General features: G+C 41.0%; 1 protein-coding gene across 5 annotated transcripts in view; it reads right to left on the bottom strand.

Annotated features, from left to right (window-relative positions):
- Positions 1-218: 218 nt before the first annotated feature.
- Positions 219-21,473, bottom strand: part of TAF1A (TATA-box binding protein associated factor, RNA polymerase I subunit A) — a 28,942-nt gene continuing 7,687 nt past the window's right edge. For all 5 annotated transcript variants that reach the window (XM_024219266.2, XM_024219267.2, XM_024219270.2 and 2 more), the window contains 8 exons: positions 17,673-17,871; positions 15,899-16,023; positions 14,101-14,259; positions 9,304-9,370; positions 7,279-7,402; positions 5,596-5,756; positions 2,197-2,360; positions 219-554 (listed from right to left, as the gene is read on the bottom strand). In XM_024219266.2, coding sequence (XP_024075034.1) covers positions 2,218-2,360; positions 5,596-5,756; positions 7,279-7,402; positions 9,304-9,370; positions 14,101-14,259; positions 15,899-16,023; positions 17,673-17,871 — 978 coding nt within the window. In that variant the 3' untranslated portion in view covers positions 219-554; positions 2,197-2,217. The remainder of the gene's footprint in view (positions 555-2,196; positions 2,361-5,595; positions 5,757-7,278; positions 7,403-9,303; positions 9,371-14,100; positions 14,260-15,898; positions 16,024-17,672; positions 17,872-21,473) is intronic.

Here is a 21,473-nt window from a genome sequence, read left to right as displayed (position 1 = left end):
GGTATCGAAAATAATTAGTGCCCTATAACAAACCCCCTCCTCCCTGCCACCCATCTCAAAAAGGGCTGAACGCAAATATTTTGTGCCAGCTAAAGGCCATGAGTATCTCTATACTCACCCAGCCCCAAACTCCCTCATAGTTGAGGCCGTTAACCAGAGGGAGAGGCAGGGTCAACCCGGGGCTACACCCAAGAATAAAGACTCGAAGAGACTGGATCTGTTTGGGCGAAAAATTTATTCGTCTTCCAGTCTTCATTTGAGAGTGGCCAACCACCAAAGCCCTCCTTGGCCGCTATGACTACAATACTTGGCAGTCTATGGCCAAATTCGAGGTCTCGCTGCCTGAAGGGTCCAAGAAGGAATTCCGGGTGATCCTTGAAGAGGGCATGGCTGCAGTGAGCGCGACCCTCCAAGCAGCCTTGGATGCAGCAGAGTCCGCGGCTCGCCCCATGGCCTCGGCCATCTCCATGCGAAGGGCGTCCTGGCTGCTCCTCTCGGGTCTGTAAATGGAGGCTCAGCAATTGATGCAGGACATCCCCTTCGACAGCCAGGCCCTGTTTGCAGAACAGATGGACAGTAAACTGCGTGGCCTTAAGGACTCCCACACTATCCTGAAAACTCTGGGGCTGTATGTTCCAGGTCCAGCCCGTAAGCGGTTCAAACCGCAGCAAACTCAGGGCCAAGGGAGTCAACCCCACCAGGAGCCCCCCCATAAGAAGAGCAGGGGTTACAAGCGCCGCCCGAGCCACCCACCTCCTCCCTCTGCCCAGTCGGGCTCAACCCACAATAAGCAGAGGGGCAAGCAAGCATTTTGAGGGTGCGCTCAAGGGCGACCTACCAGACTTTACCCCAGATCCATCTGTCCTGCTGTTCTCCAGCCGCCTTTCTTTTTTCCTCCCCGCATGGATAGCTATAACTTCAGACTGCTGGGTCCTCAATACAGTGGCTGCGCCCCAGCCCCACAACTCAGCTGGGGGCTGCAGCGGGGACCATGCTGTGCCCCCGCCATGGTGGGGGGCTCAGCCTGTCAATCCTCCCTCCCCTCATGAGACTCCATTCCCCTCCCCTACCCCTACCCCCCCAATTATTTTTAGTAAAGTCATGGACAGGTCACAGGCTCTGTGAATTTTTGTTTACTCCCCGTGACCTGTCCATGACTTTTACTAAAAATAACCGACAAAATCTTAGCCTTAATGATAACGGAAACTTACAGATGTGCAAAGTAAGAAAAATGCTACTTGAAAACCTATTAGAGTTTGATTTATGGTTATTTATTTTGTATATTTTGACTATTTGTATTTTCATTGTTATAAAGCTTTAACTTTTTAAATCAGTGTCTAGTTATTAAATAATAGTCTGACCTGTCTCCTATTATTCAAGTCCAACCCCCCCGCCCCAAATTCCCTGCAACTGTGAAAATTTAAATCAATAAAAATAGGGGGAAAAATGCTTCAAAATAGATATTAGCCTGTGACATTATTAAAAAAAAAAAAGGACACACCAATTCTGCCAAGCCTAACCATAAGCCACTATTAATTAAGCCTATGTACTCCACACACTTTTTTCCTAGTAATTGATTCCACAGATTTCTCAGTCTAGACGATAATCCCTAGATGGTGTCAACTAGCAACATGTCTTGCTTAGTTGTTTAAGTATTTCTCAGACTGCATTTCTTGCAGCATAACAAGTGAGAGAGTGGGAAGTTCCCCTATGGGAATACATGACTTGGAAAACTCCAGCTGCAGCCAGACATTAACTATTTTATGTCACTGTCAATTTGACTGGATTTGAAACATGGCCTTGCTCCGCTCCCAATTAAGGCAATGTCAAAACTCATTTTGACTTAAATGGGAGCAGGATCAGTCTCAATATCAGCAAGCCATAGGTACGGTGCTCCACCATTACTTTTCCACAACTAAATACCTTTCAAATATGTTCTTGAGGCATCAGCTCTGCTTATTAAATCTCACACAAACAAATATGGACTAAAATATTAAAGAAAGCAGATTCTCTGACCAACGGATTTACTCCCCTTTTATTATAAATAAGAATACAAACCAAAGAATATGGCCAGCAATAGACTGAGTCTAGTACTGAGCTAGCAATCTACTCTCAAAGTTCTTTGTAGTGAGAACCTGTAAAGAAAAGCCTCACAGAAAAGCTGGGGAAATAATTTAGCACTTTTAATAAGAGGACCTTAAAGACATCTTGTAAACATCAAAGGGGCGTGCAGGAATCCAAAACGCCAGATGCTCTCAAATGGGTAGAGCTGTGTTTCTTCACAAATTTCTTCATTGTCCGAAATTTTTCCTTCTTGGCTTTGCAGCCTTGGTGTGAAACATATTTAAAATATTTGCAATCTAAAACAAAAATGAAATGACGTTGTGACAGTGTACCCCATAAGACTTTATGGGGGGGGGTGCTTATAAATGTATGTATGACATAACTGGAATATGTTTTGTGCTGCCTGTGCCATGTAACATATCTCCATAAAGGTTATGGCCTACTATATCTATTCATCCTATCTGTACACATATATCATTTTCTACTTGAGGTTAAGAATATGGGCTGTATACTTGCTTGGTTTCTAAGTAAGCTTTGTGAGGCATTTGATCAGTTTCTTTAGGAAGGAATTTGCAAGGTTAAGTACCAGATCAGGAAGCACTTGGGGAACAATGCATCTTGGAATGCTCCAATCCACATAAGAAGTCTTCCTGGAGACATACAAGATACCATGTGGACAATGGCTTTGGCCTGTAAAGACTGAGTCATGCAGGGACATGTGACTTGCCCAGGTAACTCCAGAACTCCATCTTGGAGCTGGACTTACATAGGAGAGAGGAGGGGGGTCTCCACCCACAAGAGAAAGTCTATTTAAACCCAGGGGAGACCCCTCCATTTTGTCTTCAGCTGGCTAAAGAAAGAGCCTCTCCGCCCCCCCAGTATACTTGTTGTTACTGTCCTTTGTTCCAGTTTCCTTCAGGGGGTGTGAGTGATTGCTGGACCCAGGCTAAAAGGAGATTAGCCTGTAAAAGGGAGCATTCTGGAACTGGTGAGGATCTTATCTGTATTTAGTTTGATTAGACATAGATTTGCACATTTTATTTTATTTTGCTTGGTGACTTACTTTGTTCTGTCTGTTGCTACTTGGGACCACTTAAATCCTACTTTCTGTATTTAATAAAATCACTTTCTACTTAGTAATTAACTCAGAGTATGTATTAATACCTGGGGGAGCAAACAACTGTGCATCTCTCTCTATCAGTGTTATAGAGGGCGAACAATTTATGAGTTTACCCTGTATAAGCTTTATACAGGGTAAAATGGATTTATTTGAGTTTAGACCCCATTGGGAGTTGGGCATCTGAGTGCTAAGGACAAGCACACTTTTGTGAGCTGTTTTCAGGTAAACTTGCAGCTTTGGGACAAGTGATTCAGACCCTGGGTCTGTGTTGGAGCAGACAGGAGCGTCTGGCTCAGCAAGACAGGGTGCTGGAGTCCTGAGCTGGCAGGGAAAACAGAAGCAGGGGTAGTCTTTGCACATCAGGTGGCAGCTCTCAAGGGGGTTTCTGTGATCCAACCCGTCACAGACGTTATAAACCACACTGTGATACAAACTGAAGAACACAAAATGCTTTTAATTTACACAAGAGGCATTTCCCTGAGCACAAATGTTCCCTTAAAAGAAAAGTTTCTATAATAGAAGTCACTGGTATAAGATGTGCATGCATAAGGTATATCACCACTACCAAATAAGCAGTTATAATATTTAGACCAAGAAAGTCTCCCACACGTCCTCAAAGACAGTGATAAGTTAGGTGTAGGTAATTATACATTTCATTGGGTTTTTCTGGCAAGTCTAATTTTGTAATACCCTTCAGATATATTAGGACTTAAGAGTGCAAAAAAAGTTTATTTACCCCCAGAAAGTAAGTATATATACACAAGTCCAAATATTTAGTAAAACTAACGTGCCCTATTCTCTCTTCAACATGTGCATATTGCTTCCTTAGCTTAAAGGGCTTCAAGTCATCCTACATCTGGAACTAAATTAGTTAACTGCCCACTTACTGGTAACAGCCAAGTGTTCAGTGGCCGCTTGTTGGACGTAAAAGTGGGCTCCTGATATTAAAAATAAGTCTGGAAGGTGTTAGTAATGGAAAAGCTGACCCATTAAAGGATGAATGACATTGCCTTTCGCTGGAAAATCCCAGCTACTTCACAAACTTCAGACTAATGCCTCAATCGTCTACTCTACTACTATGCCTTACTCAGACAGGTCGCACTCTGGGGGGCAAGGAAGAAGGTGCAGTGCTGCCTCCATGGCATTGTGCAGCCCTCCTTGGGAATCCACAGAAGGTCCTCTGCCAGAGTTCCAGGGTGAGAGTGCTCTGCGGGAGCAAGGGACCAGCCATTTCCACTACAGTCATCCCCCCTCCTGACAGCATGGATTTTTACCTGGAAGTCTGATTAAGAGCTTATGCTGTCTGCAGCTCCTCACAGCCACGAGGACTCTGCACCTCTTGAATACAGGCCTATTTGTGGGGACGATGGGGAGAAGTGGGACTTGAACTGGAAGACCCTAGGGCTAGTGAAGCAAATCAGAGCTGTGCTCTGATGAGCCACAAGTGATTCACCCAAACACAGCTCCATTCCATTCCACTTCTCCATCCTCCCTGTTTCAATTCCCCTTCTCCCATGTGTGCCCCATGAACTGCCATCAAGCTACCCACCTCACATAGCTCTGCTTGCCTCGGCTCAATAGACAGAGGACTACTATACTCCAGCGTCAAGGCTTATAAATCAAATCATTCTCCTTATATGCAAGTTTGGACATACAACATTAAGCAGGAAAGCACTAAATGCACAGCTTATTTTCAAGCACTAGGAAGTTTGTTTGAATAATGACATGATGGTATCTCTCAAGCATACACATCTTTCTATACTGGAGACCTTACTGATATCCTAGTGGTCACCGCAGATCTGTTCTGTTATGAGAGTCAGCCATCCAACTAAACAACCATGCCCCGAAGACAGTTTCCAGGCAAACCACACCCAACACAGGCCTAGCTTCCTTGGGGTCCTATTGAGATAAGAATATAGTTCTTAAGTACTGAGTAGCTCCCTAGACACTAATAATAGACAACACTCACTCAGGAAGTTGCTTCCTCATAGTATTTCTGGAATGACGGCTTCAGGGGTACTAACACTAATGCGTCACCTGCTAATATTTCTTCTTGTGTTCCTAATCTTCTAATTTTATTCTGTTTATTAGCTCGTTCTTATTTTGAGTGTCAACGACTCAACAAGGGACAGATAAATCAATCATTCAAACCACGATAAATGTAGCTCAGTGTCATTTCAAGGGAACCATGGCTGCAGCAAGACCTGTGAGATGTGAACTACACCTCAATGGCAAATACCAAGCATTTTAGAGCCTCTCTTGTATTCACCCTTGCAGGATCAAGCCAGCCTCTTTCTTGAAATCACGAGGCTGAAAATTCTTCCAGAACACAAATCAGACACATCCCCTGCCATTAAAGCTTGAACTAGCCAATATTTCTATTCCACAAAGTAAAGAAGATTTAAAATTACCTTTTCCCAACAAGATTCCAGCCACCAATGCTTTTTCACAAGCAAGACTTTCATTTTCCTGCCAATTTCTTTTCGCCAAGTAGTGGCTAAAGTGGAAGGCTGGCCACCAGTCCTTTCTGGAGTTCCACTCCTCCGTGACCCAGTCAAGATGCTTGCTAGAGCTGGAGAGAGTTAATAGGTTACAGCTAAACTTGAGTTGGGTGGGAGGAATCTTTTTTTTTTTTTTTTTTTTAATAAAGTGGAAGTTACCAAAGCATTGCTCTGAGTGCTGCACATTTCATATGTTGCTTACAGGGACCTGGAATGCATGTGGTATTCAATCCACCACACATTTGATAGAAAAAAGTGGTAGTGGCCACCGTAGGGCTGAGTGGCACTGCCAGCTGAAAAGAAAGTTACACTACAGAATGCAGCACCATCTCATTTAAAGTCTGCATGCTGGCACTAGTTAGGGTTTGAAATGAGAACTAAACTAAATTTTATACAGAAAATGGAGTGACATTTTAGCTTGTGCGCCAGTTTAGTACAATAGTAGTAAGAAAATTTAATAACTACATTTGCGAGAAATCTGATAGTGAAGTTGTTTCAATTTAAAGGGGTGTGTAAATTTGAAGTGACGCCAGGGATGAATTTGTCCCAGTTGCCACTTAAGGGACTGACAAACTGGCTGTTTTATGGAGGTAATTTTTCAATAAATATAAGAACTGTTCCCAGATCATTTGGTTATACTCTGGGATTGGCTCACAGGCCAGGAGATTGCAGATAAGGCTGGTCTTTTGAACAGATTTCACTAAACAGAAACACCACCAAGACACTTCTGGTTTAATAAGTCAACAGTGAAAATACCTTAATTGTTCATCCACGAGACTAGCAACATTGGTTGATCTTTAAATAAAGGCCTCATAAAATCATTGAACATGGGCCTACATGCTTTTCAAACACTACTTTTACTCAACACCAGATCTATTCGTAAAAAAGCATTACATTTACAGGGTATTTTACATAGTAAGATATAATCCTGATCTCATAGAGCTTACTATTTGAGAAGTGTTTTTTAAAAGTGGAGCTAGAAAACAACCTGGAGCACCTTTTACATACAAAACGTGCATACTATGTTAAAGGGCACCACTGACACACTCAGCCAATATTATGAATGGTTCAGGTGCACAGTTTGCCTTTGAGGAAGTAGAGAAGCCTCCAAGATCACCCCTTTGAACGCCTTCATTAACCACTCCTCTGAAGTCTACTCATCACAGTAAACTTCTAACCAGGGTGGGCTGCTTGGAGATGGCTTCCTCTGGAGTTGTAGTTAATGTCACTCAGTGTTGGCTCAGAAACTCACTATCCACACAATGATCACCTTTTAAAAATAAAATTCTTGCAGTATTCTAACAGTAGCAGACCAAACACTGTAGTATCGCCACTGAAAGATGCAGTGTTTGGGAATGCAGAGCGCTATAGGACATTTTATTAAAAGAGCACCCTGATGTCTGGGCACTGTCAGTGAACTACTACAGGACCTGCCAGTTTACTCTTCTGTTCAGTAACACAGCAAGCATGTGAGAGGACATAAGAGGACAATGTTCTTGTTACCAAAGTGCATATATCCTAGTTTCCATGTGGACTGACCCACTGTAATGTTTAATTCCCCTAGTATGGCAATACCAGATATACTACACTTACTTCTCCAGGATCTGTTTAATCTGTTTTGCTAAACAGCTCCAAGCTTTTACATGCTCCTTCCACCCAGCAAAATCCAGGAGTGTGAAAATAATCTCCAGCCCCAGTCTATGATTTTTCCTTTTTTCTGGAATTAGAATAGGTCAAGTTAATGAACAATCCTGCATTCATCCATAAGACAAGCAGCAACAAGATCTAGATTGCCTTCATTCTGCTGGCCGTGGTGATGCCCTCTTCACAATTCCAGACCCGGTTCTTCCTCCTCCTACTGGAAACCTGGCAAGGTATATCTGTACTCAAGAACAGCTGCTTCGTTTTTGGAACACAGCTTATATTGGAGCTGCTCTCTGTCCTTTTAATCCTGCTTAATGACTGTTGATTGAAGAGGCTTCAAGAGCAACCATCCAGCAGAACCAAGTTCACTCACTCATCCTAGACTGACTGTCTTACAGTGTGGCTGCTGCCTCTGGTCAGCAGATCCCTAGAGTTCACTAATGATGCTCCTGACTGGTCAGTAGTGGTTGCTACCAAAGATCATCTGTCCTTCTTGAGGGGACTGAACACACTGTTTCTGGTTTGTTCCAAGTTCCCACAAGCCCATAGAGAAAAAACTGACTCAATCACAAATCCCCACAATAACCCACAGACCTCCAGGCTAGTCCAACAAGACAACATTTACTACTGTTTACTAGATATGATACTTTTCTCTTACAGTCAGACCCATGCTATTAATGGTGTTCTTAAATTTCACTTGCAGCATGTCAGAGTAAACGATCTAGGAAGCAATGTTTGTTCCTCATTTAAAGTGACTCACCACTACTCACGGTAAAATACAATAATGAACAATAAATCTTAGCACACATGGAGGCTAGGTAGCACACTAATTTAAAAGCACCAACCTTTCTGCTCTGACAAACATTGAGCCCAAATCCTGGTCCCAAAAGCCAATGACAGTTTTGGAATTGAACTTCAGCAGAACCAGGAGTTCACTTTATAGACTTCCTCCTGATGGATGTGCCACACCCCCTGAAAGGTGCAGTGTATCCTCATTGCTGTCCCCCCATCTCCTTTAATTTAAGTCCAGGCTAGGGTTGAGCGTGCTTAGAACTACACAGGTTCGGGTCCTTAATGCTCACTTGAATTGGAAAGGAACAATGTATTTATTTTGTTCCCAGGCTTGATATAGCAGGCATTCCTCACTGAAAACAACATATTTGCCAAGTTTGGATTTTTAAACAAGGCTATCTGAGTTATCAGAGCAGAAAAAAGGATCTGAAAAATTATCCTAATATATGAGATGTTCCCTGCCAAACTCTGATCATTCAAAACAGCTAAATGGATTTTCCAAAAATATCACGTGTGTGCTGATAACACAAGAGATACTTCAGCATAAAGGGGAACTTTTTCAGGAAGACAAGTGAGGCCAGGGGAAAGGGAAGAAAAGAACTTGGAATTAAAGAACTGTCACCACACTGCCTACATTCTACAATATACTATATTTCAGAGGATTAATTCAAGAGAAGAGTCTGACTTACATTGTAAGTGACTAGCACATTGAGATGGGGGCTATGCCAATTCTGGAGATTATTTTCAGATAGACAAAGATAAGATCCATTTGGAGGAGATGTGGGTTTTGTTCTTGGAGCTAATGAATAATACATACTGAATTCAGGCAGAGTGCTGCACATCAATCCTTTCTGAAAGTCAGAGGCCTCATTATCACGTTGGGCACCTGACACTGAGGTACCCCAAATCACTAGTTAATATTGAGATCCGGGCTGTGTTGCCTACATACTCTGACAATTAGTGTCTGCACATTTTTATTTAGACAAGCATTTGTTTGCAGAGGTTTGTAACTATCTGTCAATGCATCTGTCTTCTAGATTCCTGTCCTCCTTGCACCTTACTTCCCCCCCCCCTTTAAAATATACTAAAACTACTTTAAACAGGGAAAAGCCAACAGCCATTCTAGGAAACTTGTACTTAGAATAACTTTAAGGAAAAGAACACGGGTATCCAAAGACTTACTTGATTTTTGAAGCATGGCATTATATTCTAACATTAATTCATGAGAGGGAACAATCTCGTGCAAAATCTGGAAAAAAAATGTTTCTGTTATAGAATCTTCAAAAAGATTTGCAGAGTCCACACTTCTGCTTCACCATGATATCTGTTTTTTATTAAAATAAACAATTTGGTCCTTTAATTCGGTCATACAGAACAACTTCAACAAATAACACTTAGGGCTAGATTGCAGTTTTAAGATACTTCCTATGACGGGGAGGTGCAGTATCTTGGTGGCAGGCAGTTCACAGAGACGTTGTGTCCAATGCAGGCACAACATTTATCAGGAGCCACCTGAGGAAGCATCCAATACATCCTTTAGCAAAGTGCTGTGTGCGCTCCTCTTGGACAGACCCAATTCCACTGGCTGGTGGTGCACTAATGCTGGGCGATCGTCCCATTTTCTCCCACACTCATTCTCTCTGGAGTTTCTAATGCAACAGTTGGTGCTAGTCCACAATCCTTGCATAGCAGGAGCGCATGGACTGAGAATTTGTTGCAGATGGGCAAGATGTGTTCCTTGTGCCTGCTGCCCTCCCTTTTATGCACCCACATAGGACTCGGCACAACCTAGCTCATAGTGTTCATTACTTCCCTCTTTTGCATTAATTTCACTCTTCCCTCAGGGTTTCCTTAGTAAACTAGCTCTGCACAGTCTTCTCCATTATGATTGACCCAGTCAGATGTTCCACAAGATCCATTATTAACACAGTGACCCCACCCTCCCACCTCCAATAGCACAAGGAGTGGAACCAATCAGCAATCAGAAAGGAATGGAGAGAAAAGCAAAATGCATTTATTTTAATGACTGGAGTAAAGAAATCTACTAGGACCAGAAAAGACATCATCGAACAGCTGGAGAGAACTAGATTCTTTAAACGTTTATCCAGATGGTGAGCTTTAAGAGGTATATCTTGTACTTATCTGATATTTGATCATTCGACTACAGAAAAATGCATTGTTAATAGAAAGAATAGTATATGGAAATAGTCTAAATCAAAGACTTCAGGTACAGTGGTAAACAGCTTTCCCCTCATTAGGTACTTTTATGGCCCTCGGTACCATAGTATCTCAGCATCTCAAACACATGGTGAACAGAAATAAACTTCAAAATGCATAACAAAGACTAAAAATGGCCATTGACTAATTGGGGAATTCAGGACAAGTAACTTCATCTTACTAGCTATAAAAGTGTCTATAAACCATTGTCCTCAAAAGGGGCATTGTGATTACTAGACCACATTGCCTTTTAGTTAGTGAGGGACTGGAAAGAGATATCTGTTTTCTATTCCCTAACCAGTCACTGACTACGGGCTCTTGTGTAGAATAAATGGACAAAAATCTGACATCAGGAATCAGAACATTCAAAAACCAGTAGAAGAACACTTCAATCTCTCTGGTCACTCAATAAGAGACTTCAAAGTGGCAATTCTTCAACAAAAAAACTTCAAAAACAGACTCCAATGTGAAGCTGCAGAACTGGAATTAATTTGCAAACTGGATACCATCAGATTAGGCCTGAATAAAGACTGGGAGTGGTTGGGTCATTACAAAACCTAAACTTAATTTCCCCAATACTAATTTCTCCCTACTGTTACTCACACCTTCTTGTCAACTGTCTGTACTGGGCCACTCTCTTACCACTTCAAAAGTTATTTTTCCTCCCTTGGTATCCTGCTGTTAATTGATTTATCTCATTACATTGACCTCACACTTGGTAAAGCAACCCCCATCCTTTCATGTATTTATATCTGCTCCTGTATTTTTCACTTCATGCATCTGATGAAGTGGGTTCTAGCCCACGAAAGTTTATGCCCAAATAAATTTGTTAGTCTCTAAGGCAGGGGCGGGCAAACTTTTTGGCCTGAGGGCCACATCAGGTTTCAGAAATTGTATGGAGGGCCGGTTAGGGGAGGCTGTGCCGCCCCAAACAGCCAGGCGGGACCCCTCCCCTTACCTCTCCCCCCCTGCTTCTAACCCCGTGACAGCACCCCCCCCCTCCCCGGGAGCCCTGCCCCATCCACCCCCCCACTCTCTGTCCCCTGACTGCCCCCGGATCCCCTGCCCCTAACTGCCCCCTGCCACCCCATCCAACTCCCCCTCCTTCCTGACTGCCCCCCGGGACCCCTGCCTCATCCAACCACCCCTTCTCCCTGACCGCCCCGGACTCCCCACCCCTAACTGCCCCCTGCTGACCCATCCAACCCCTCCTCTCCTTCCTGACTCCCCCGGGACTCCTGCCCCATCCACCCCCCCGGAACGCATGCCCCCATTCAACCCCCCTGTTCCCCACACTCTGACCGCCCCAACCCCTATCCACACCCCCGGCCCCCGACAACTCCCCAAACTCCCCTGCCCTCTATCCAACTCCCCTTCCCCGCTCCCTTACCATGCTGCCTGGAGCACTGGTGGCTGGCGGCACTACAGCTGTGCCACCCGGCTGGAGCCAGCCACGCACCACAGAGCACCGGGTCAGGCTGGGCTCTGCAGCGGCGCTGCCCCAGGAGCTCCCAGCCCTGCCGCCCAGAGCATTGCGCCGGTGGTGGAGTGAGCTGAGGCTGCGGGGGAGGGAAAACAGCAGGGGAGGGGCCGGGGCGAGCCTCCCGGGGCAGGAGCTCAGGGGCCAGGCAGGAGGGGCCCGCGGGCCGTAGTTTGCCCACCTCTGCTCTAAGGTGCCACAAGGACTCCTTGTTGTTTTTGCTGATACAGACTAACACGGCTACCACTCTGAACACTAATGAAAGTGTTTCGGTGCCACCAAGTGGTTAAAAATATTATAAACATGGTAAGCAAAAAAATTTACTGAAGTTTGGGGAGCAAGGGCAAATCAATTCATAATTACCCAAAGGGAACAAAATTAGCTTAGCGTAGAGAGGGCACAACTACCAATGGACAGCAGTAATAGCAAGTTTTACTGTATCTTAGTTCCACAGTTCACTGAAAATGTCAGAGAAACCAACTGCTAGGCAGGATGACTGAAATCAGTGTGCAGAAACAGAGCAAACACCAAACTGTTTTCTTCAGTAAATTAAATTTAAAGATAAAACTAGGACAAAAGCAATGTATGTTGTATGCAAGCCTATTTACGTAGCTCCAGAAAGCTATACCAACACCTTTTCTGAACTAACTGGAAACGGTTAACATATAAAATGGAGAATCAGTCCCAAAACTGATCAAGACTAAACACACAGATTTGAATTTAGACATGTTGTGTGAAAGCAAGACAGTAGAAGACGTTATTTGCTCTGCACTCTATCAATTCCAAGTTTGAGTCTGCATTTTGGTGTCCTGTCAAAGTGGCATCCCACTTCCTTTATGATCAGTGCAGACTGCAAAATACAAACTTACCAAAATGATTGGATAAGTTCTACTTTGCAACAGCAGCATGTGCACACTATACAAAGAAATAAAACAAGATAGTCAAGAGTTCTCATGTGCTGCAGGCTATACAACAGGAAACTTATTGAGTTAACTGTGTGATCGGTTGAACATAATGGAGTGAAACAGTTGAGAGAAAGAACAGAAGCAGATGATGCTCTGGGCTGTAAAAACCAAAAAAAAAAAAAGGATTAATTTTTTCAGAGACTAAGATTGTGATCCTGCAAAGCCCTTAAACATATATGTAAAGTTGAGCACATGCTTGAGTGTTTTACTGCATCAGGGCATGTCTATACTGCAGCTGGAGGTGTAATTTCTAGCTTGGGCTAGCACACTAAAAATTGCAGCGTAGCTGCCCTGGCACGAGCAGCGGCATAGGCTAGCTGCCCGAGTATAATCACACCCAGGATTCCAGATATGTACTCGGGAAGTTAGCCTGAGCTGCCAGCCACAGCTACACTGCTATTTTTAGCACACTAACTCGATCAGAGCTAGCGTACATACATCTACCGGAGCTGAAAATTACACCACCAGCTGCAGTGTACACATCTTCACTATGAGAGATCTGTAAGGGTATTAACAAAGGGAAAAGAATGTGTATGTGTTGAACTTATTGTGTGCAAGTACGTCCCATCAACCCTTAGGTATCTGTCTGCAGACAGATACCTATCTTTCACCCTCAAATGCCTTGCAAACACAGACACAATGCCGCCCCCCCCCCTTTTTTTTTTTTCTGACAACCTTTGTTAAGTTACAGGCAGATCAATGTTAGTGCTAGAGATGTAGAGAGTTTCTTTCCCGAACAACTCTCTGTGTTTACAATAGCAGGTACTCTGCTCTTCAGAAATAATTTGTATGTTTAATCTCAAAGGAATACCTCTGTTATTGTTATATGGTAAATACAAATAATCTAAAAGGAGAACTATTGTGAGACAAATTCTCAATCCAGCATGCTGCCTAAGTAATTGCCCATGTGCTTTTTAAAACTAACAAAGCAGACCATAACTATGACATACATTAAATGAAACATCAACGTCTCCTTCCCTGGAACAGGTTGATCCAGAAATTTCCTGACATTTCAGTTAAACACAAATATAAGACTTACAGGGCTGTAGAAGGTGATACCAAAACATGTGGGGGGGAATTTAAGGGTTTATTTTAAACTTTTCCCACCATTTGCTATGTGGTGGTAGGAGGCTCACAATATTTTGAGGGTAGAATTTCTGTACAAGTGTGTTAAAAATTTTGGACAAAATCTGTAACAGCTGATACAGGTTATCAAGAATAAAGCTGAGATAGACTTTAAAAAACAATTTTTAATTTAATTAATTTATGTTCTGTAAATATAGTTACAAAAATATTAAAACAGTCCAAAATTTGTACCTTGAGCACAGACATCAGTGTCTTCTTTGATTCACCCTGTCTCTTTAGGAACTGATAGTAATAAACATGAGCATTGGGATTGGGAGGAAACTTCGAATTGTAAGCATACTCGCTTAACACCTGCCGGACTTCATCATAATCCTCATAGAATTCCAATAGCTATGGAAAAGAAAATGTGAGCACATTGTTGGTGCCTGTCAGCGTAATAACGATCAGAAATATCCACAACTAGTTTTCGATTGTCACAAACTATACTGTTATAACAATCCTGTAAGTAACACCACTAGGATGGAAAGGAGCCTTTTGCTATCATTACACAAAGTAGTTCAAAATGTTACTCTTAAATCCATTTTAGTGTTTCTGAAAGGTCCTTGTTTTACAACCCTGAAGAATTAAGTCCTCTACAGGTCAGATAGAAGTAACTCCACTGCAAGCTTCCCCATACTCTTGCCCCACACAACCCCTAATGCATCCCAACTTCAACCTGGAGAGATCCTCTCTAAGCATGAAGTTAGTTCTCCCAATGACTAATTCTATCCTTGACGTCTTTGCACCTCTGAAAACAAAGACTCCGATCCAAATCCTACTGGAGGCAAAGGAAATACTCTCTTAGATTTAAATAGGAATTGGACTGAGACTAGCGAAAATTAAGGAAAAATGCGGTGACGCTTTTCTGTAACTGTGTGAGGCACCAAATTTTTGATTTTACAGTGCACAATACAGTAAGCCCAGCAACACTAGATGCTTCTGGACTAGTACTTAACAATGCTAATAGATTTCCATTTAAATCTAATGTCTCTTAATAATGCTCCTCTTACATGCAATTCACTTTCCACGACATATATAAAAATATTCATATCTAGAAGTCATTAAAAGCACTGCAAATACATTAAACAGCTAAATATTTATATATTAAATACACCTCTACCCCGATATAACGCGACCCGATATAACACGAATTTGGATATAATATGGTAAAGCAGTGCTCCGGGGGGGGGCTGCGCACTCCAGTGGATCAAAGCAAGTTCGATATACCGCGGTAAGATTTTTCGGCTCCCGAGGACAGCGTTATATCGAGGTAGAGGTGTAATTGCTGTCAGTGTTTCAGTACTTCTTTTCAGTGAACAGGACTGCTGTCTCTCCATGAGAGTGGTCAACTTAATGAGACAGCATAGAAGACCCCAGGAGGAGGTAGAATCATGTGAGGCAGGCATGCACCAAAGAAAATCAAGTGCCATTAGCAACTCTAGAAAAATCAAACGGTTTCAAAGCTATTTTAAGTTTAATTCAATTTTAAAAATTAGTTGATTTAGCAGTTATAATCAGAAAATCAGACTGAGATTCCATATTTGTTCTGTGACTTCAGTATCCAACTACAATCAGCTGATAATTAAAAGAGGATTGATCCGTTTGTGCAGCAAATACAACCTGTGATCGGAAAAAAAAAAAAAAATCAAGCCATGCTCTAATTTTGGCACCATCACCAGTAACAAAAAAGTCTGCAGTCAGTGTACCTAGTGATTTTACTAGTAGACTCCTGCTTGTATTCTCATAGTTATGTTGGTCTCGCAGTGCCACCAGGAATAAAAACTTGCTTTCATAAGTCATGTAAGCAGATATGACATGAAGACACTACATACATTGTTTTAAAAGGTAGCATTTTCAGTGTCCCTTTCCTAACTATAACTTAATTGCAAGTGGTCAAACATCAGAAAACCTTTCACTTTCATCTAACCATTTTGTCTAAGAATAGACAAAGGAGCATTTAAGTAATATTTGCAAAAAAAAGGGCTCTTACGTCCACATAGCACTTCACAAAAGGGTCCCAAACTCCAGGTATTTTAATTATCTCCTTGAGATTCACTGCTGCCTGCCGAAAGAAACTGTGCATTTCCTGTTCAACAGAGTCTGCAAAATTACCATCTGCCAAAAGATAGAAGGTTGTTTTTTTTAAATTTACATGAGTGATAGTCTCATGAAGTCAGGACTCAAGCCATAGTGGGCTTTACAGAAAAAAAGTCAACACCTTGAATCCCATTTCAAAAAGCACCTTAACACAAGAGAATGGAGCTCAGTGAGAACTAAAAATGAGAAGGACAAAGGAAGAGTTAGTAGCTTAATAAAACAAGTGCAGAAGATAAGAAATATTTTTATACTGTATAGAAATTTAAGGAGCTAGGTGTGGGAGGATTAGATCTTAGCTGAAAAATACTAGTAACCATCTTCCTGCCTCACCTCCCCCCACCCACCAACAGTTAAATGAACTGTGGAGCTAACTAGTCTTGTGGTGTGGGTTTTCTGGCAATTAAGTTAATTATCAAATTATATCTGAATCTTATGGATCTTGCCTTATAGACATCACATTCTGACTAAATTATCTGAGGCTTCATTTTCTGTTACAGCAAAATAGGTAAATAAAATAAATCTAAAGAAATGTCCATTTTATTCAAATAATATATTTAATCCCATCAACTCTACAAAGGTAAACTAAAGAATTAACAATTAAATATGAAAGTCAGCTTCTAAATATGCATATATGGCAGGCAGCTGAAAAGACTACCTATAAACAAAAGTTCTCTGATGGAACTCCTTTGATTAAGCATTCTCCATTAGGAACCAAAAATCATTTATGCTGTTGCCAGGTTATCTGAACTCAGGGTAATTGACAAGTCTCTTTAGTAGTATAGTTTTAGAATATTTTCAAGGACACAGAGCTTCAAGTAGGTGATTTTTAATGTCTACTGGTAAAAAATCTAAAATAAATGGTGTTTCTCTTAAGCAGAAAGTATTTTTTATAGGTAATACTTATAATTTTCATTCATATAAAACTCTTGGTTGCTGAATGTAAGAGGAATTAAGGGTTCAAACAACTTTTTTAAATGACCAGGATCCTGAGCTGGGATTTGGCTTATAATAAATATGCCTTCTTGCAAAAGTTTCAGGGCACATAGATATAACAAATGACTTCTTAAACAAATGCCAAACAAGATTCCAGTGTGACTTTCCACCTCCTCCCGCAACTATTTGGCATGAAAAAGCATGAGAAAGGAATTCCAGAGTCAAGGGCTTGCCCTTGAGAACAAGAGCCACCTTCCCCCCTTCTTCATTTAAATGTGGGGACTGTTAGCTCCTATGTTCCAACTGATCTCCACGGCCATGGTGGTACATGGAGGTGATTTCTCAGGAAGCCAAGACACTGCCACTATAAACCTGGCCTCAATCAGATCGCGTTTATCATGAAGTAGAGCGAAAATTACACCCAGATGTTCAGATTTCTCTCACTGAGAAGGCAGCCAGGTTCTTGTCCTCCACTCAGAACAGTTCTTTTGGAGGAGACCTTGTAGATCCAATGGATGAACACTTTTTTTTTTTTTTTTTTATAAAAAGCATGCATCGGAATTTTAGAAGTTCTCTGTGCTGCAAGTAATCAGACTGAATGCAGCTTTCACCACCAATGTTCTAACCTTGTCCATGTTCCCTCCTTCAAGAATCAGCTACAAGCCATGGTGACTTATGAGAATGATTGAGCTGAACAGCTCCTCTTATCTAAAGAAGGCAGCACTGGTACTCACCAAGCTCCAACATGGCTTTTCTTTTTTTGTCCCAGTTATAGTAGTCCAGCAGCCCCTTGTAAGCTTGAATGAGTTTCAATTCTTTATCCTGAGCAGCTGTTTGTTCTCCATACCTCCAGCCTTCTGCCAGGGACAGGTTTTGGTATGCATCATCTATCAGTCCATTACATAGGAGGTGAAAGACATGCTCTAAACAGACCTACAACAATTTACACAATTTACAATACTTAATTTTATGTCATACAGATCAGACTATCCTGACAGCACACTGCAATTTTACCTCCTACTATACACCTGCAAAAAAAGAGCCACATTATTGGCATCAATACAACATAGCCTAAATACATTTTAATTAGAACTGTGACAGAACTGGAATATTTTAATTAGGTTATTTTTAGGGCTGTCAAGCGATTCAAATAATTAATTGCAATTAATCGCGCTTTTACTCAACAATAGAATACCATTTATTTTAAATATTTTTGTATGTTTACTACATTTTCAAATATATTAATTTCAATTACAACACAGAATACGAAGTGTGCAGTGCTCACTTTATTTTTATTACAAATATTTGCACTGTAGAAAACTAAAAAAAAAATGTATTTTTCAATTCACCTCATACAAGTACTGTAGTGCAATCTCTTTATCATGAAAGTTGAACTTACAAATGTAGAATTATGTACAAAAAAACTGCATTCAAAAAGAAAACAATGTAAAATTTTAGAGCCTACAAGTCCACTCAGTCCTACTTCTTGGTCAGCCAATCACTCAGACAAACAAGGTTGGTTACAATTTGCAGGAGATAATGCTGCCTGCTTCTTGTTTACGTCACCTGAAAGTGAGAACAGGCGTTCGCATGGCACTGTTGTAGCTGGCGTTGCAAGATATTTACGTGCCAGATGCGCTAAAGATTCATATGTCCCTTCATGCTTCAACCACCATTCCAGAGGACGTGCTTCCATGCTGATGATGGGTTCTGCTTGATAACGATCCAAAGTAGTGCGGACTGATGCATGTTCATTTTCATCATCTGAGTCAGATGCCACCAGCAAACGTTCATTTTCTTTTTTGGTGGTTTCAGTTCTGTAGTTTCCGCATCAGAGTGTTGCTATTTTAAGACTTCTAAAAGCATGCTCCACATCTCGTCCCTCTCAGATTTTGGACGGCACTTCAGATTCTTAAACCTTGGGTCGAGTGCTGTAACTATTTTTAGAAATCTCACATTGGTACCTTCTTTGCGTTTCGTCAAATCTGCTGTGAGAGTGTTCTTAAAACGAACATTTGCTGGGTCATCATCTGAGACTGCTATAACATGAAATATATGCAGAATGTGGGTAAAACAGAGCAGGAGACATACAATTCTCCCCCCAAAGAGTACCGTCACAAATTTAATTGACACTTCCCCCCCCACCCCAAAAAGGAGCATCATCAGCATGTTCTCTGGAATGGTGGCCGAAGCATGGAAGGGGCACACAAATGTTTAGCATATCTGGCATGTAAATACCTTGCAACGTCGGCTACAAAAGTGCCATGCTAATTTTCAGGTGACGTAAATAAGAAGCAGGCAGCAGTATCTACTGTCAATATAAACAAACTTGTTTGTCTTAGCGATTGGCAGAGTAAGACATAGGACTGAGTGGACTTGTAGGCTCTGAAGTTTTACACTGTTTTGTTTTTGAGTGCAGTTATGTAACCAAAAAAAATCTGCATTTGTAAATTACACTTTCACAATAAAGAGATTGCTCTACAGTACTTGCATGAGGTGAATTGAAAAATACTATGTCTTATCATTTTTACAGTGCAAATATTTGTAATCAAAACTAATAATATAAAGTGAGCACTGTACACTTTATATTCTGTGTTGTAATTGAGATCAATTGAGAATGTAGAAAAACATCCAAAAATATTTAGTAAATTTCAATTGGTATTCTATTGTTATAAGTGGGATTAAAAAATTAATCGCAATTAAATTGTGATTAATTTTTTTGAGTTAATCACGTGAATTAACTGCGATTGACAGCCCTAGTTATTTTGCATAGATTCTTTCATTCAAATGATGTATCTGCAGAAAGTGTTGGAGATGCATACAATATTAGGAAAAGGAGAAAGAAAAATGCATGGATATAGGTAAGTGTGGACATTGCTGAGAAGCTAAATGATTTTTTGCATCAGTCTTCACCATAGATGATGCTGTGGAAGATACATATCCCAGACCTGCTCTTTTGTGGTAATAAATATGAGGTACTATCAGCGATGGGGGTGTCAAAAAGTGTACAAGCAGTTTATAAAGCAATAAGTCACAAGCGAGATGGTATACATCCAACACTTCTGAAGGAGCTTAAATATGAAGTGGCTGAGCTGCTAGCAAAAATATGCAATCCCTCACTAAAAACAGCCACTATTCCAGAGAATTAGAAGATAGCAAGTATATAAGGCCCTTCATTTTCAGTTTACCGATTTTTACCAAAAAAGTTTCTCAGGTTTTATAAATGCTATTTTTTTTTAAATTGCTTTTCACCTGAATTTTGACCAAATACATGAAAATACTAATTATGTTAAGCAAATCCAATACATTACATTAGGTCGATGTGTTTTTGTTAATAAATTTGTCTATGTGTAAATGAGAAGCTGTCTGTTAAAGTAAGGCAATGTTGGGGAAGATACAGACAGAGACACACACACACGTGCATGCATGTGTTTATGTACTGGTAATGTACAGTTCACAAAATAAGCCACAGCATTAAACTGCTTTTACTTACAATATCCTGATGTTTCTCTATTAGTTGATTTTTTTCTGTCCTCCATCCCAATATTAACCCTGTATTTCCCCAGAAAACGGAGGTTAATTTTTGCACTGATTTTCACCCACTTTTTAATTTCTGTAATAAATTCTGATAAATTCTTGGGAAATGTTAAACAAAATAAAAACCTGAAAATGCAGGAGATTGCAAGTGCTGTAATTTAAAAAATATATCTTTTTTTTTAAAAAAAAGGAAATGGTGGCGATCTGGTGAATCGTACCAGTAAACTGGCAAATTGGTTTAAAACGATAAACTAAAGCAAGAAAACATCTGTAAGATCACAATACGATGGGGGCCTAACCAGCACAGATTCAACAAAGGAAAATCATGTCTCACTAATCTATTACAATTCTTTTAACAGGTTGATAAAGTAGTATATAGAGGAGAATCAGATGCTAGCTTATTTAGACTTTTAAAAGTCCTTAACAAAAGTCTAGTAAAGAAACTAATTAGAAATGGGATGGGAGTCAAAGTAAACCTTTGGGGGCAGGGATTCTCTTGAAGTTCTGTGTTTATACAGCACTTAACATAATTGGGTCCTGTTCTATGACTAGGGCTCCTCAGTGGTATGGCAATACAAATGATAAAAAATAATATTGTCGTGAATCAAAAATTGGCAAAGAGACAGAAAGCAAAGAGTAGGATTAAATGGAAAAATGTAATCATGCCAAAAGATTTACAGAAGAGTACATCAAAGTTCCTGACTAGTCTAGTGTTTTGTATAAGTATTATGAATCTGGAAAGGGGGGAAAGGAGTTAGGCAGCAAAATTTGTAGATGACAAAGTTATGTAGATTAACCAGGATCACAGCAGACTGTGAGGAGCTACAATGAGACCTGACCAAGCCAGGTGAACAGGCAACATGATGATAACGGAAGCTCAATATGGATAACTGCAAAGTAATACACATTGGAAGAGAAAAAAAAAGGCTATCCATATACATGACATGGTTCTAAATTAACTATCAACTTAGGAAAGGGACCTGTGGACAGCTCAATGA

This window comes from Terrapene carolina, unplaced genomic scaffold (assembly GCF_002925995.2).
Source record: "Terrapene carolina triunguis isolate 2854851 unplaced genomic scaffold, T_m_triunguis-2.0 Scaffold262, whole genome shotgun sequence".
In the NCBI taxonomy this organism is placed as follows: domain Eukaryota; kingdom Metazoa; phylum Chordata; order Testudines; family Emydidae; genus Terrapene; species Terrapene triunguis.
This window is presented reverse-complemented; position numbering and strand designations above follow the sequence as displayed.